Here is a 14,973-nt window from a genome sequence, read left to right as displayed (position 1 = left end):
GAGTTCCCAATTTCCCTCGCTGATGAGAAAAAATCTGGGAATTAGAGGGAAAGTTTTCTAAAAACGTTTCTCGGCTAGTAATGTGTTACTGAAAATTTATCGAGTTGAAGCAGTGGGAGAGGACCCTGTAGCCATAAAGGGATAGGTAAAGTCTGCATGCGAGCCAAGTGGCCCATCAGGCCGGAGCTTATCCCGGTTTCTGTAGCATGAAGCGACTAGGAGTATTTCTCCTCCCCCCTGGATGGGATGCTGGTCCATCGCAGGGAAAAGTGATAACTGCTCCATTTTGTCCTTCATCTCTACTGTGTTTTATCGTCGAATTTTTAGCATTGTCAGTAAAGCCTTTTTCATTGTGCTCTCTGCACTTGGGACAGGCATGATGCATCTATCCAGAATCACAGTGCATTTCAAAATCTAGTGGGGCAGCGATACATATGTTCTTCGCTCTGCGCCAGTTACAAGAGAAGTTTCGTGATCAACGCTTTTGACTCGGTCAGCAGCAAAAGTGCCCTATTCATCGGCTTTCGAAGGTTGATTGCCCCCTTAAGCTCCTAGTGATAATCAGGTCCTTTTAAGAAGACATGCAGGGTACAGTCCCGTTCAACGGTGAATCCTCGGACACCTTCCCATTTAACAATTGAGCAAACTGAAGGCAAGTGCACTTGAAGGCAAGGTACACTAGTTTTGCCAATTATTGAATTTCGACACAATGAACATTCTCGGATTATCATTTATTCTCTAGGAACCACTCCAATTGTATGTTTTTTTCAATATGATAATAATTAGAAAGACTGTGATCTAAAAATCTCCCAAGACAACACTAACCATTTTGCATTGGCAAAATTTATTTACTTCTTGCCGAGGATATTTTAATATTATGACCACTATTTGGTGTGTTAAGTGCTGAAAGGCCCTATATGTTTAATTTTCTAAACAACGCAGATGTAAACAGCACAATATGGATAGCATTTCTTCTACCCACTGCATTGATATTTCACTGCAAACTAGTCACTCAGTAGCGCGAACTTATATTGTTCGGTGACTCTCCTTGGCTTATCGGGAAGAAATAGTTCTCAATTAACTATGAATTTACTTAGCCATTTTTTTTCTTACCACATGCATAGCTTTGAATTTTCCTACGAAATTGATTTTCTAACGTTTCTTTGGAAAATCAAAATCTGCTTTCACCTTAGAAGGTAGCGACACGAGATCATTCGCTATTGTTAGTGTCGATTAATACGCTGCAACTTTGTTAAATGCAAAAAGGGTTGATAATACGACAAGAAATCTTCCGCTGCATAAATCAAGCATGCAACCGGCTTGCGCATTGTTATATACTACTCTAAAAGTGCGCTAAGTCTTTGAAACATGTTTTAAACCGCTAAGGCAACAGTAACCTCGGACAGAGTAAAATGATGAAAGTCGCATACGTATAGGAGGTCTAAATCGAACCTTAGAAAAAGGTTCATGGATCCAACAATTTTACTGTCCATACATAAACAGTGTTTCATTTGTGCTGCAGTTTTAAACGAATTTCAGAGACGTTACAACTCAACATATCCTAAATGTTACAACACAACATGTCCTAATGACATGGAATGATTTGGCAGCCGTTTTGATAGTCCTGACGGACTGCCCTCAATAAAGATGTTCAATTGGCTTCATCAAGTTTAACCAGAAGCCCGTAAAGAATTATGGATCCACGTTCCTTAGTGGACCATTCAATTTCCTGATTGCTAAACTTCGGGTCGATCTCAGATGTAGCGCCGATTGTCTGAGGGCCAACTTGATAACTCTCTGGGTTGATACACAGCTGCAGAACTGCTTTTGAGCTGAAAGTCTTGTTTGTTGACGGGTCTTGAAAACTACAAGATCACAGAAAAGCCATAATATGATAAGTGAATACAGGCAAGCCATATAGAAAATAGACGGTTTTCGTGCGATGTTTTAATATGATTGTAATGAAAGTTTTCTAAAAATAATGGTTGACAATTAATAGAGGCTCGACCTGAAGGGACGCCGTGGCCTCTTGGTTAGTGCGCTCGCCTCTGTTTCGAGCGGCCCGAGTTCTAGCCCTTGCCGGGGACATTGTGTTGTGTTCTTGGGCATAACACTACTCTCAGAGCCTCTCTCCACCCAGGTGTATATAGAGGATATTACACGGTGGCTCGAAGATATGAATTGTATGTTCGAGTGGCAAGAACAATATCTCACGAGTGAGCGAAGCGAACTCGTGAGATATTGTTCTTGCCACGAGAACATAAAATTCATATCTTCGAGCCAACGTGTAATGTTCTTTTTATTATATGGAGAAACCAATTCAACAAAAGCAAAAGGCGGGAATCGTGACGTCATTGAACGATACGACACTCACAAAGGTGACATACGGAAAATACGCCACTCGGGTCCCGGATGAAGTGGCGTATGGAATCTACGAGTGGTTTAGTTCCCAGTAAAACACTCTTCTCCATATAATAAAGATGGGTACCGACGAACGCAATGCTGGGGGGGGGGGGGGGGGGGAGGAACCTAGCATCCCGTCCAGGGGAAATAAACATACTCCCTCCTAGCTCGTCGCTTCATGCTACTGAAACCGGGATAAGCACCGGCCAGAAGGGCCACTTGGCTCGTACGCAGACTTTACCTATCTGAAAGGGGGGTGTAAATACCATTTCCCAGCCCAAATTTTACCCAACTCACATTTATCAGCCTAGTTTTAGCCCAAATTCCAATCGCATTCCTATTTTCTTGTTTATGATCACCAGTCCTGGAGACTCAATTCCCAATTCCCAATTTAATTTTACCCCTTGAAGCCCCACTTAATCCAAGCGTAGTCAATCGATAAACCGATAATCGATGTTAATCGATAACAATAAATATCAATCGAAGCTTGATATCGATTGCCGATAGCATTATATAAAAATCGATGAGGAAAAAAGGTGTGTTATCGATTGTTATCAATTGCCGATAGTAAAATCGACAGCAATTGACTCATCGATTGGTATCGATAATCAGTTATCGAACTTATTTTTGTCCTTTTACAAGTTACAGTGACAAAATTGGTCTAAATGGTTTATTGAGTCAATTTATCATAGCCTGCATATCTTTTCCAATCATTGACAAAATAACAACAACGGAAACTACTGCTTTAAAAAGCCCAAAATATTTCTGACAAAATCTTTCTTTGCTAGTTTACGACACCGGAAGAAGCTCAACCCAGAGTAGCAGCGTAAAACCCTCCAGTCTCATTACTGCAACGTCGGCATTAAGATGAAGCAAAATAAACTGACAGAGCCAGTTTTCTAGAGATTTGAATTATTTGCATTAGGAAACAAACGTAAGAAGAGGTCAAGGAAAATATAATCTAGTACAGTAGCATGCTGAAGGTGAACGTGTTGGTCCAGGTATTATTTTACACAATAACAAAGCCGTCTTTGAATAGTCTGCTTGGTTACTGTCGATTTTGTTAAAAGCGATAACAATCGATATTCCCGAAGACAGGAATTATCGATTGTTATCGAGTTTTGCCAATCGATAAAGAAATGTTTCTGTGAGTTATAGATTGTTATCGATTGCAGATATTAATCGATAGCAATCGGCGATTGATGTCGATTAATATCGATTGATTTCCGATATCGATTTTTATCGATTGACTACGCCTGGACTTAATAGATAGCCATGATTTCGCACAATTGCAATATATGTAACGAGAGGACGAGATTCAAATCCAGGGTAAGTGAAATGAATTCTCGTGAATTTGGGACCATTAATAGGGCTATCAGCTCCTGAAGGTCAGGTGATACTTCGAAATGTACTCAACTTGTTGCTGTTTAGGTTAACCCACCTTTTCAACCGCAATAAGGGGTTGGTTAATTTAGATACAATGACAGCCAAGAAGGACACTTAGTGCCGGTCTTACCCAGCCCTTGGAGGGTACTCGAATACAAACAGATGATGGAAACTGAGCGGGAAAACGTTCAGATTACCTTTTGGGTTTTGCATAGCAGTTGTGTCCAGAGTATCGGACACTCGGTGATACAAAGATCTGTTTTGTGTCAAATCCTTTTGGCTTTCTGCTATCATTATAATGTCCATCTTCCTCGCTTAACTTTTTTCCTCCGAGCGCGACATCACCTGCACGTAAAATTAAACAATTTTGAAATCAAAATCAACTCTTTAATTTATTTTCTTACACATGGCGTTGTATGATGATAAATTGCAAACGTCTCTTATAAAAGAGCATTTTTCAGAATTAAATGTTATTTAACTAGTATTTCAAATTTATATTGTGAAATCAAACTTTTATTTCTAAAGCTGAATGTAATGAAGAAAAATAGCGCGGTATTTATTTAGTAGAATTCTACTAGTATACTAATGCAAATGGTGCAATCTGATTGGATGAACTATCGTACACCGCCAGCCATACATTAGTGTGCAATCTAATCTAAGAATTATCGTGACTTATGCAACCTAAACAGCATCATTATGATGCTATGGGCATGGCATATATCCTCTACATGATTTAGCTGCGTAATTAGAATTTAAATGTTAAACGAAATACCTGGGATAAGAAGATCACCGCATTCCAAGATCGCGTTCACACTGTCCACTCTTGTGCCATGGAATGCCACATGCCATTTGTTAAACACGTCCAAAGCGGTAGCTCGATGATGAACCCTACAAAGATATATAGAACATACAAAACGTGAACTTTTGCAAAGTCCCATTATACACATGCTACTGAGTGTTGTGTCTCATCAAGCACAAATGAGCGGAAAAATGAGAAGAAACAAATCCCGGAATAAGGACTACACATTACTTATCAGTCCACGTACTTTTGTTTTCTTTGCCCACGTCCGGCTTCTTTCACTTCATTTAATACATACATGTCTCACACCACTAAATAAACGACACAGCCGATTGCCAGTCATACAACCAAAAAAAAAAAAAAAAAAAATGACAACTCCTTTAGAGTTTCTAGAAATTGGCAAGCCTATGTTAAATTTTCTAAACATGAATTTTCCTATTTATGATGGAAAAGAATCCCGGTCGGATGAGAAACAACACAATAATGTCCAGAAAGACTACGAAAAAAAAAAAACAACAAAAAACAATCAAACAAACAAATCAACAAACAAACGAACAGTACTGTGTGTTGCGCTACATTTTGCACTTGGCCAAAACTCTGACTTACTATGTCTTACTGGTAACTACTCATTACACGTTCAACTAACTTGAGCCCAAACCGACACCATCCTATTGGAATCCCGTAGTCCTTTGCAGGTTTTCCTCGAGTGTAGTAAAGTTTGTCCCCTCGGGCTGCGTGGCACTCCGTGCAGAAACATCTGTCATATTTTGGGTCAAAGAAAATTTCTGAAAAAAAAAAATGATAAAAATAAACAAACAAACAAACAAACAAAAAAGGAGCAAAACAAAAAACAAAGATAACTCAACGCGAGGTGGATGCAACACAGCTGGACAGAATTATACATTCAGTTTTTAGTGAGACTTATAATACATTTGACATAGAAAATTAACATAACGTTTCTTACATGCATAAGAGTAGTATATATAAGTAGAAATAACATCTGTTCAAGGCATGGTAGCCTTTTCAAGTGTTAAAGTCATTACATACCTGCCAACTTAAGTGATGACTTGAACTTGCGACATTTCTCCTGATACTCACAACTCGTTCTCCGTTCTACGTTTGCTGTACCTGCGTGATCAGAAAGAAAAATATTATGGATTCTTCTTAACAGGTCAAGACAAGAAAGTTTGCAAAGGAGTCAAGAAGTTACACTGCCAGGATGAGGCTATTGTATCGTTATAATCAACTCCCACGAGTTTATTAGGTCACTCAAAGTACTCGTATGCCCTTTAATTATATGGCTCTATCTCACAAGGACTGGGAACTACCAAATTCACGAATTTGATTGGTTGAAATCGATATTGAAAGCGGTCTAGATTTTCCCATCTAGACCGGTAATATTTTGCAGTGAAAAAATTGCAAACTAAAATGCAAAATCATTGACTACTTTAATCCAACAAAAAGCCTGACCAGAAAAAAAAAGTAAAGAGGACGAGCAAACTTTGGCAGAATTAAATCCTGCATGCTCATCGTCGTTCGCAAGCAAAATGCCAGTTAGTACAAACCAGTTACATTAAACGATTTAAATTGTTCTTGTTCGCCATATAATAAACACCTTATTAACCGAGCTTAGTCGGTCTGTATGGGAGAATCTTGACCCGGTCGCGTGTACAGAGCTCACTGCGTTCGGTTTGTACTCACAACCTCGGTCGAGATTCTTCCATACAGACCTCCTGCTCGGTTAATAAGAGCTAAATGATGACCTGTTTAGACACAGAAACTGTCTGAAAAAGTGAAATTTGAGGATAACTAGTCACCCAAAGAGGTTATTGTAAAAATAGCAATTTATTCATAGCAAATCTATTTACTCGAGCACGCCAACATGAGTAAAACGGATCTGTACCTCGGGTAGTTCTGGTTTCTTTAAGCTCGAGGAGAACTCGTTTCGCTGCCTCTTGAATTGCCTGGTTACCACTTTTGCTTAAACGAGTCAGCTCTTCCATTGCGTTCGCAGTTTCCTTGATCTTTGCCTTTCCCTTAGAGGTCTTTGCAATAACCCACAGTGTGTTGGCAGCGCATTCTTTTTCGGTTGCATCGCCTTTGCCGATGAGTGATATGAGCAGTGGAAGTACATCTCTATCCAACATAGCCTCCATGTTCTTCTCGTTGACTACCAAGTTACTCAAGCCGTCTGCGATTTCATGACACGACCATGTGGTACCCTCTGATCTGCCTCGTAGGTCCGACTGACTCAGTGCATTACGCAACATGCCAATAAGGTAACTTATTACCTAAACCACAACAAGATGGGAAATCATGCTTTGTAAATGTGAATTATTACAACAACTTTTTCAGCAAACGGTTTTCCTGGGTGTGCACTACCATTCTTTTGCGTTGGTACTACAAACACATTAGGAGTACCTAACATAACTGTGACTGTATTAGAATAACAGGGAACAAGGAACAAAGAATCAGCAAATTCTAACCTGACACCAAAAACATCACTGTTTGCCTTTTCGCTTTGCAGCAAGAGACACACTACGCTTTGACCACTTCGAGTTTTGACCAAAACATTTCATCTTTATGTTGACATCTCCAAAATCCCCAGTTCTGATCTGATCATTAAGCGTGTTACAAACTTCGCCAGGCAAATCTACACAACAAAAACTCCACATTCTAAAAGAAGCCAATTCCTGAGAAAACTTTCCGTTCGTAGGACCCCCTTTTTAATTTGTTTTGATGACTTAATTAAAATACATACCCTGCTCTCAGCTTCCAACAACTTTTTCTCCTCATCTGAAGTGATGTAGGCAAGTGTCAATAAAGCCGGCACAACAATTTCCAAGTCATCGGCCTTGAGAAATGGAGCAATCCTCTCCTTTGCTCTAAGGTCACAGAAAATCTGACGGTTCTCTGAAGCTTTGGAGCAGTTGTGAAGTATGTTGATAGCAGAAGACACCAGGAATTTCTTTCTCTATTAAAAACAAATGATTGTGTGCTATCAACTACATGTGATGAAATCAAACAAAATAAATCTTTAAATTAATGTTTAAATGACCAGGTAGGTAGCAGAATAGTATGGACACCCAAAAACACTCTTATCAAAACTACTTCAAGAGTTGAATGTGATTTGGACATTACTTCGTTTTTGGAACTGCTTGTGCCACACGTGTCCAGATCGTTCAACATAATCTTCAGCGACCCACTTCGTCCCAAACCCCTGGCCATTTTTAAACTTGCATCCGCATAGTTCCAGAACACACTGCGAACCACGTACATCCCCACCCAGCCATCTCGAGTCTCCATTCCGACATCCATCAGACGACGAAGAAGCATGGTCAGGTGATGTGGAGCACCGATCTCAGATAAGTGGTCACCGTACTTCTGTCGAAGCTTTCTGTCATCTGTCTCAGAGTAAGGCTCTAGAATATCTTTGGCGACTTTTCCAGTTATGGACAGCACGTCGCTGAAGGTGCCATCCTTCAGGATGTTTATGGTGTTGTTCATGCGCACCATAACTGACACAGAGTCGACCTCGTCCTGATTACTGCTCTGAGTTTCCGCTGTGCCACCTAAAAGACATGTCGAGTAACAGTTCCGAAGGTTAGCACTAATTATCTTTTTACGTTAGCGATTATTTATATAGAAAAATATATTTATAAATGATTTACAATATCCAGAGAAAAAGCCTCACCGCCCTTGCTAGATTTCATGGGGTCCTGCATCCAGTTCAAAATGGAATTTGGAAATGTTGGTGTTTCAGGAGGGAGGAAAACCGGAAGATAGAGAGAAAAAGCCTCGGAGTAAGGCGACGGTATTTTCGAGCATGACAAGGCTTAGCAGAGTTTGATATGACTAGAGATCACTGTTTGCGGTAGTAAAATGTACTTTTTGAGAGATGTTTTTACAAAATGAACAAAAACTTGCTTAGAACCCCAGCTCTTCAATACTTATTTATTTATTTATTTATTTTATTTTTTGTCCATGATGTGATCGACAATCTTTAAAGAATCGTATACTTCACTGGGACTAAAATAATCAAAACCCATACCAGTTATAGTTACTTCTTCAGCCTGGCCAAATACATCCACGACGCCATAAAGTACAGACGGGATAGTTTTTATCTTTTTGCCAACATCTACGCCATTTATGAAAAAATGCAGAGAATTGTCTGACATCCGCATTACTCCTACTCGGTCGCCAACCTGTTAAAAGAAAGAAACGGTAGTGTTAAAAGGATACAAATAAAAGAAACGAATATAAAAGAACAATCTACCCAGTAATGCAAAGGGAAATTGGCGGACGAGTTTTTCTTAAGCCTATTTTTGGGTCGTTAGGTGTTCAATCTATAGCAATCAAAATCATAAAACTTGCAGGAAGGATTCATTTCGACCGAAGCTAAGAACTTAGGCCCTTGTCGTTGTCAAGACCGAATCAAAAAGTAGTTTTAGTGTTGTAACAAAGCGTTCATTTCAAGGTTTTTTAAGCCAGTGTCAAACCCATTTTTATATATCATGAAGTTTTGATTGCAATTGATTGAACACGTTTTTATATAATAGCAATCAAACTTATATGGTGTGTAAAGCATCCGAAATTGGGCACTGAATTGATAGTCACGTGTCAATCATGACGTCACATCATTCTGCAATGACGTCATACATTTTAAAATGTCCGAGGTTTTGGATTTCAAAACACTTTCTGAACAGCTCCCGTTGGAAGTTATTTACCCTTCTCATCAGATTTAGATAATAAAATTATTTTTAATTCAAAATCTGGTTCATTTAATTTGTAGAAAAGAGAGTCACAGATTCTTCCCGAGAGATCTTGCAACAAGTTGTCCTCTAATAAGAATAAAGAGCAAAGCACTTTGACCACGTTATTGTCAAATATTATCTTGGCACAATTCTGGGTCAAAAATATTTTCTTCCGAGTGTAACATACCGACAAACTGTCTAGGTCTTTTGATATTGTTGTCATCTCTTTCCCATTGTGAACGATTTTATCGCTACTGAGCACAAATGTTGTTCCTTGTACCATGGAGGTTATTGTCGAAGGGAGCTCCACATTTTCTGGAGAAACAGTCGTGGCTCCAATATCTAGACTGCCATACCACTTTGGTACTTTGCTATCCAAACGAACTTCAAATAGCTCATCAACTTGCAGAGGCTGGCTTGTTAAAACCACCCCATGATTGAAATGCTGTAGAGCGCTGCCAGTGAATGACATGGATTAGGCCAAACGTGCAGCATAAATAGTAGCAATACTTGTACTTGTAAGTTAACTCTAAATATGAATAATTCTTATGTGGTTGTAACACTTGTATTTATGTTTATTAAGACTCTAAGGATTCGGTGGTGCATCAGGTTTAGCGGAACAATGACTCCTAGATATATATTTTGACACTTTCATGTGGGTCTGCCATATTTTCAATATTTCCTTACTCGATTCTCTTTGCTTTCTTCCCGGCCAGCATCACTGCAATGTTGTCCCCACAACTGTGATGAAACTTGTAAGATTCCGAAGACTTAACTGGGCCGCTAGAGGCAGTTGGGACCTGGGTAGGAGATTTGGGAGTCGGAGACTGGGGCGGCGATCGGACTCCAGCTGATTGTGGTGGGGACTTGACCGGAGGGGATTGAGGCGGCTGTAAAACTTTTTCTTTCGCTGCCTGTAACTTGGCAAGAAAGTTGTCTTCGCAGAACAATAGAAATGATGCAATTGTTAGTGAACGTACAGCACGATGAGAAAAGCAAAATAGAAATAGAAAGGATGAAAACCCAGCCAAAAGACCCGAAGAGAGGGCGATTAGAGTCATTCGTTTAAGCGCTCCAGGCAGATTTCTGAAGGCGCATCCTTTTCTCCCTCAAAATTGCGCGTTACTTTGATCCAGTCGTCTCGTTTTTACATTCAAGTGCTAAATTCAACAAATTCCGCTCTCCCACTTGATAAAATGGTGAACAGTGACACCTTCAGGAGAAAAATCATTTCAATCGCTTTACAATGTTAAGGGTGAAGAGATCACATTTGTTACCGATAAGGCTCTTCCTGGAAGAAAGAAAAAAAAGATGAAAAAAAATATGTTAGTTATAAATTGTTTAGACGTCTTATTACTCTCACCTCCTCGTCCCATGTACTTCATTTTAATGTCACAGTTTCCATACACTGCACTGGCGCATGGGCACAAAGGCTTCAGAGGATGACGGGGTAAATTACGAAACGCCACACCGAGGTACGTATCTTCTGTGGCAAAGCTATGCAAACAAACAAGTAATGCCAATTAAACAACGAGCAACAATGATAACTAAGGTTTAGCCCGCTGAAATTGATAAACAAACATTGCTACACGCTGCTTAAACGAGAGGTAGTTAGGCTACGTCAAAAAAGAAAGAACACGACAATGGATTTAAGGTTGACATCGAAGGGAGAGGTTCTTGAGAAAATTAGAAGAAACTGTTAGAAAGAAAAGAAAAGAAGAATCGTAAAATTATAGTATACATCTGAAAGGGCGAATCTTTAAAATTGAAGATGTTTACGAGCAAAGAGGAAAGAGTAAATAGTAACGAGTCAAGAATTAAAAAAGATAGTTTGAGTGAAGATAAGAATCTTCAAAGATAGTCTCCAAGCATAGGGTAGCATTTAATTTCGAGCCACCTGAATGAAAAGAGTAGTTTTGAAAGGCAGCTTACGAGCGAAGAGACGGAGTTTTCAAAATTACGACATAACTAGTGAAACTAAATGAGATTACTGCAGGCTCATTAAGCTTCAAGATTTCTTAACCGATTAGTCACTTACCTGAGAGTACCATTGTCCATATCCAATATACAATACACGGTATCTGGCACGAAGAATCCAGGATTATTTGCTGGGTAGGGAGACTCTTCCCCAGAATGAAAGGACACCTTCTTGCTTAGATTCCAGCCCCACGACTCTGAATTAGATCCTATCAGTGGAATGTAACCGAGGCACTGTAGCGGGGCCTGGGGAAGGGAGATTCCAATGACTGCGTGGGAACCGCGCTCGTCTCGTTCCCAGGTTATCTCCCACACATGTCGACCTTGTCTGTATCCTTTCTTTCCTGTTCAGATTACAAAATAATTTACAACTTTTTTGCATAATTTAAGACCAAACTGTCACGAAAGTATATGGACTACATGCTGTATGTTTACTGCAACATTCTCAAATTTTAATCGCATGCCAATGACGTTTGAAAATGTAAATAGCTGGAACCTCATATTCTACTTGCTTTCATTAAGCTCGTGAACAATGTCTTCGTTTTCCTCTTTTCTCTCTCTCCCATCCCTCGTTTACTTTACGTCTTACGCTGTAACTTCCAACCTGAATCCAACCTATGCCTCCTCCGGTTTCGTTTTGCAAACGTTAGCGAACAAGATGAATTAGGTCCTTCTACATATTACACTTATTATTTAAAACTCACTCGCTGAGCCTTCTAAGTCCCTATAAATCTTTGGTACCGTCAGATTGTTTCCAAATCCTGGGTATTTATTTCGACTTTACTGCATTAAAAAGGTGTTGATGAGAAGCTTGACAGAGTTGCGCTTTCTGGAGCCGAAGCAGGGCGGTGTTTGATCAACACGGGCATTTATATGTGAACTATGTTTTACTACAAAGCTTTAAAAAATGTTTTAAAAGTCTGGTCTCAACTGACTACTGAGATGGTGGGTCTAAGCTATGCCACTGTCTGAAAAACTAATGAAACCAACAAAAAATATTGAACGTAAATAGTGGCTAGGAACGCCGCGACCTATATCCATTTCAATGGGATCCATTCTGTATATTGCCAAGGTTACATGTTAGTACCTCTTATGCCGTCTGTGGTAAGAGGTGAAGGAAGTCTTCTGGCTGTCAACCTGTCACTCAAAACTCTAAACCTAGGCGAGCAATCCTCCGGGTCCCACGCATGCTCAATCTGTTCAGATGGGACGCTGGACTCCTCGGCTATTTCACGGAGTGCATCAAGAACAGCACGCTCAAATAAAGCATTTACTGGACTTGCTTGCATCCGTCTTTGGTGGAGAGGGATGGACTGCTCGACGCCCATTTCTGAAGAGCAAAATATAGCACTGCTATTACGGCCGTCAAAAGATTTCACAGAGCCTCACAGAATATCACTTTTTAGTATATACCACACAAGTGAATAGTGCTTTTCGCGCGCTCTGATCGGTTAACTGGAAGGTGATTAGCAAGTACTATTCACCTCCGAGCAGCCGGCGCGAGAGATTTTAAAATTTCTGACCGCTTGTCACACATAAAATAACGTTTTGGTCCGCTAATTATTTAGCTTGTGTGGTATATACTAAAACAATTATTCACCTCAGTGTCGGTGAAAGTGATGGATATTTACCTCCACTTCGGTGGTTATTGTTAATTAGTGAAGTGAACCACCTGTATAAAGATTGTTATTATTATCTTTATTATTACTATTATTATTATTATTATTATCATCATCATTATCATTATTATAATTATTATTATTATTATTATAGAGGTTCAAGAGCTAGACGGAAAGCCTTTTGTGACTTTACGAACATTGATATTGACGTTGAAACCCAGGAGGGAGCCATTATGTAAACACTATTGAAATAGGTTTTAATAGTTTATTTCTTTTATTTACTTCTATTATTATTATTATTACTATTATTATTATTACTATTATTATTATTAGATACAGAAACAGCTTTTACAGATCTAATTGAAAGTTTAAATAAATACATAATGACGCTACCGTGAGGTACGCTTTCCTTTGTACACCGAAAAAGTGAGATAAAAGCGGCTGGCCGTACTAAACGTCCAGAATAGGGTGCTTGAAGTCCGAGATAGATTTCGATAAGTGCTATAAGCTTGAAAGCCCGTGCCCTGAATATTTATGCTCAGGAGAGGGAGGGAATTTTAGAGGTATTATGGAAAGAAATTAGTTAAAAATTATTGCGATTGGGGTATTCTTAATACGCCGGGAGGAGTCCCAGAGATCTACCTCTATTCATTTTATGTTAGCAGCGAGCTGGCCAGACAAAAGCTACACAAGCTAGTCACGTCATTTCGGGTTATCGTGCTAATATTATTCATGGCTGCCAGTCGTTACCCCCGTCATTTAATATTGTCCGATCGCAAGCTGAAAAGTTTATTGAATACACTATAACTTTGCACATCTCCCTGGTTTGCCAGGGGTTTTGTCCCTGAGGATTGCACTGGATCACCTGTGTCACGTCACTGAGAGTACTTCCCAAGGACAAAGTAAACAAGAATAATGGGCAAGACTGGCTAGGGCGAGACGAATTTAAACGAACAAAATAACTGAAAATTCAAATTCTACACGGCGTTAATTTTTTGTAAACATCCGGTTTTCCTAGAAAGCCGTAATAGAAAACTTTCGTGAAATTGATTACATTTTTATGTACTCTTTTAGTAATCTACTTTGTAGAGAGAACTTAACATATCCCTCGCTTCTTAAGGTAATAATAATAATGTAATAAACTGATCACAACAATTTAATTACGAATGTTGTATAGAATAAGCGGTCACTACAGCGTGAATGAGCTGTCAGTCTCACATACAGGGAACAGCCACTAGGCTGAAATGCCCCGAAGGCACTCATGTCGACTACTGTTGTACCGAAAGTTAAATCATAAGTATACATCTCAACTCTCCCCTCGTCATTGAAATAATCCAGTCACAGCGTATTTACTGTCGCAGATTTCGCAAATTTAAGTGGCGTGACGAAGCTTCAGCCGAAATAACAAAGTGTTTATAAGGGTTTGCTTTTTATGTCACAGATTGCTATTCATATATCCTTTGACTATCTTGGTTGTTTTGGCTTTTTCGAAAGCGAAATAAATTATACATCACTTAAGACGGTTTTGCTTCTTCCTTAAGTTAAAACTTAACATATTCTTTACAAATCAATACCCAGAACAGAGGAAATAACGATACAAATAAACGGACCAGACAACAAAGAAGTATCGCAGCTAGTTCTGCTACTTAGGTGTGATAACCAAATCGGTGTAGGTTTCTTTACTAATATCGTACTCCCATTTCCATAACCGAGAACTAATGATAACTGTAAACAGGCTAACCTGAGCGCTATTTCGGCCAACCTGAGTGATATTCAGGCTAACCTGTGATATTCTAATAGGCCTACATGTGGGCATCAATCTGCAGTCTGCAAATGTCATACGCCGTATCCAAACTGATATAATCCTACTACACTGCTTGTGCTATTACCACACTTACCTATTTTAGGGTCTTTCAACCTTAACTTTCTGTTTTGAGGCGATGAACATGAAAGCGAAAGCCCTCTTGTTGACTCCTCGTACACTTCCGGGATCTAAAAAGCGCCTTCTTCCCCGATCCAGGCCTTTGCAGCATCA

At 39.5% G+C, this 14,973-nt stretch overlaps 1 protein-coding gene across 1 annotated transcript; it reads right to left on the bottom strand.

The window, feature by feature from the left end:
- Positions 1-827: 827 nt before the first annotated feature.
- LOC110058090 (neuralized-like protein 4) lies at positions 828-14,964 on the bottom strand. The gene is made up of 15 exons (XM_020764681.2): positions 14,837-14,964; positions 12,407-12,649; positions 11,381-11,663; positions 10,706-10,839; positions 10,030-10,279; positions 9,530-9,797; positions 8,640-8,793; positions 7,730-8,160; positions 7,350-7,562; positions 6,492-6,879; positions 5,636-5,716; positions 5,235-5,373; positions 4,562-4,677; positions 3,987-4,134; positions 828-1,865 (listed from the first exon to the last, which is right to left on the bottom strand). The coding sequence occupies exons 2-15, from the start codon at positions 12,645-12,647 to the stop codon at positions 1,652-1,654; spliced, it is 3,060 nt and encodes a 1,019-aa protein (XP_020620340.1). The 5' UTR covers positions 12,648-12,649; positions 14,837-14,964; the 3' UTR covers positions 828-1,651.
- Positions 14,965-14,973: the final 9 nt, after the last annotated feature.

The sequence above is a fragment of the Orbicella faveolata genome, unplaced genomic scaffold, assembly GCF_042242905.1.
Source record: "Orbicella faveolata isolate gen_17 unplaced genomic scaffold, um_ofav_v1 contig_46, whole genome shotgun sequence".
Lineage (NCBI taxonomy): Eukaryota > Metazoa > Cnidaria > Anthozoa > Scleractinia > Merulinidae > Orbicella > Orbicella faveolata.
The sequence above is the reverse complement of the archived record's forward strand: the minus strand, read 5'-3'. Positions and strand labels throughout refer to the sequence as shown.

Bases quoted from the DNA above. Each gene is read 5' to 3' on its own strand.
- LOC110058090 (XM_020764681.2), bottom strand. From the start codon at position 12,647: ATGGGCGTCGAGCAGTCCATCCCTCTCCACCAAAGACGGATGCAAGCA. The intron at 10,840-11,380 runs GTAAGTGACTAA...TTGTTTGCATAG, and splicing joins ATGGACAATGGTACTCTCAG to CTTTGCCACAGAAGATACGT. The intron at 8,161-8,639 runs GTATGGGTTTTG...CATGTCTTTTAG, and splicing joins TGAAGAAGTAACTATAACTG to GTGGCACAGCGGAAACTCAG.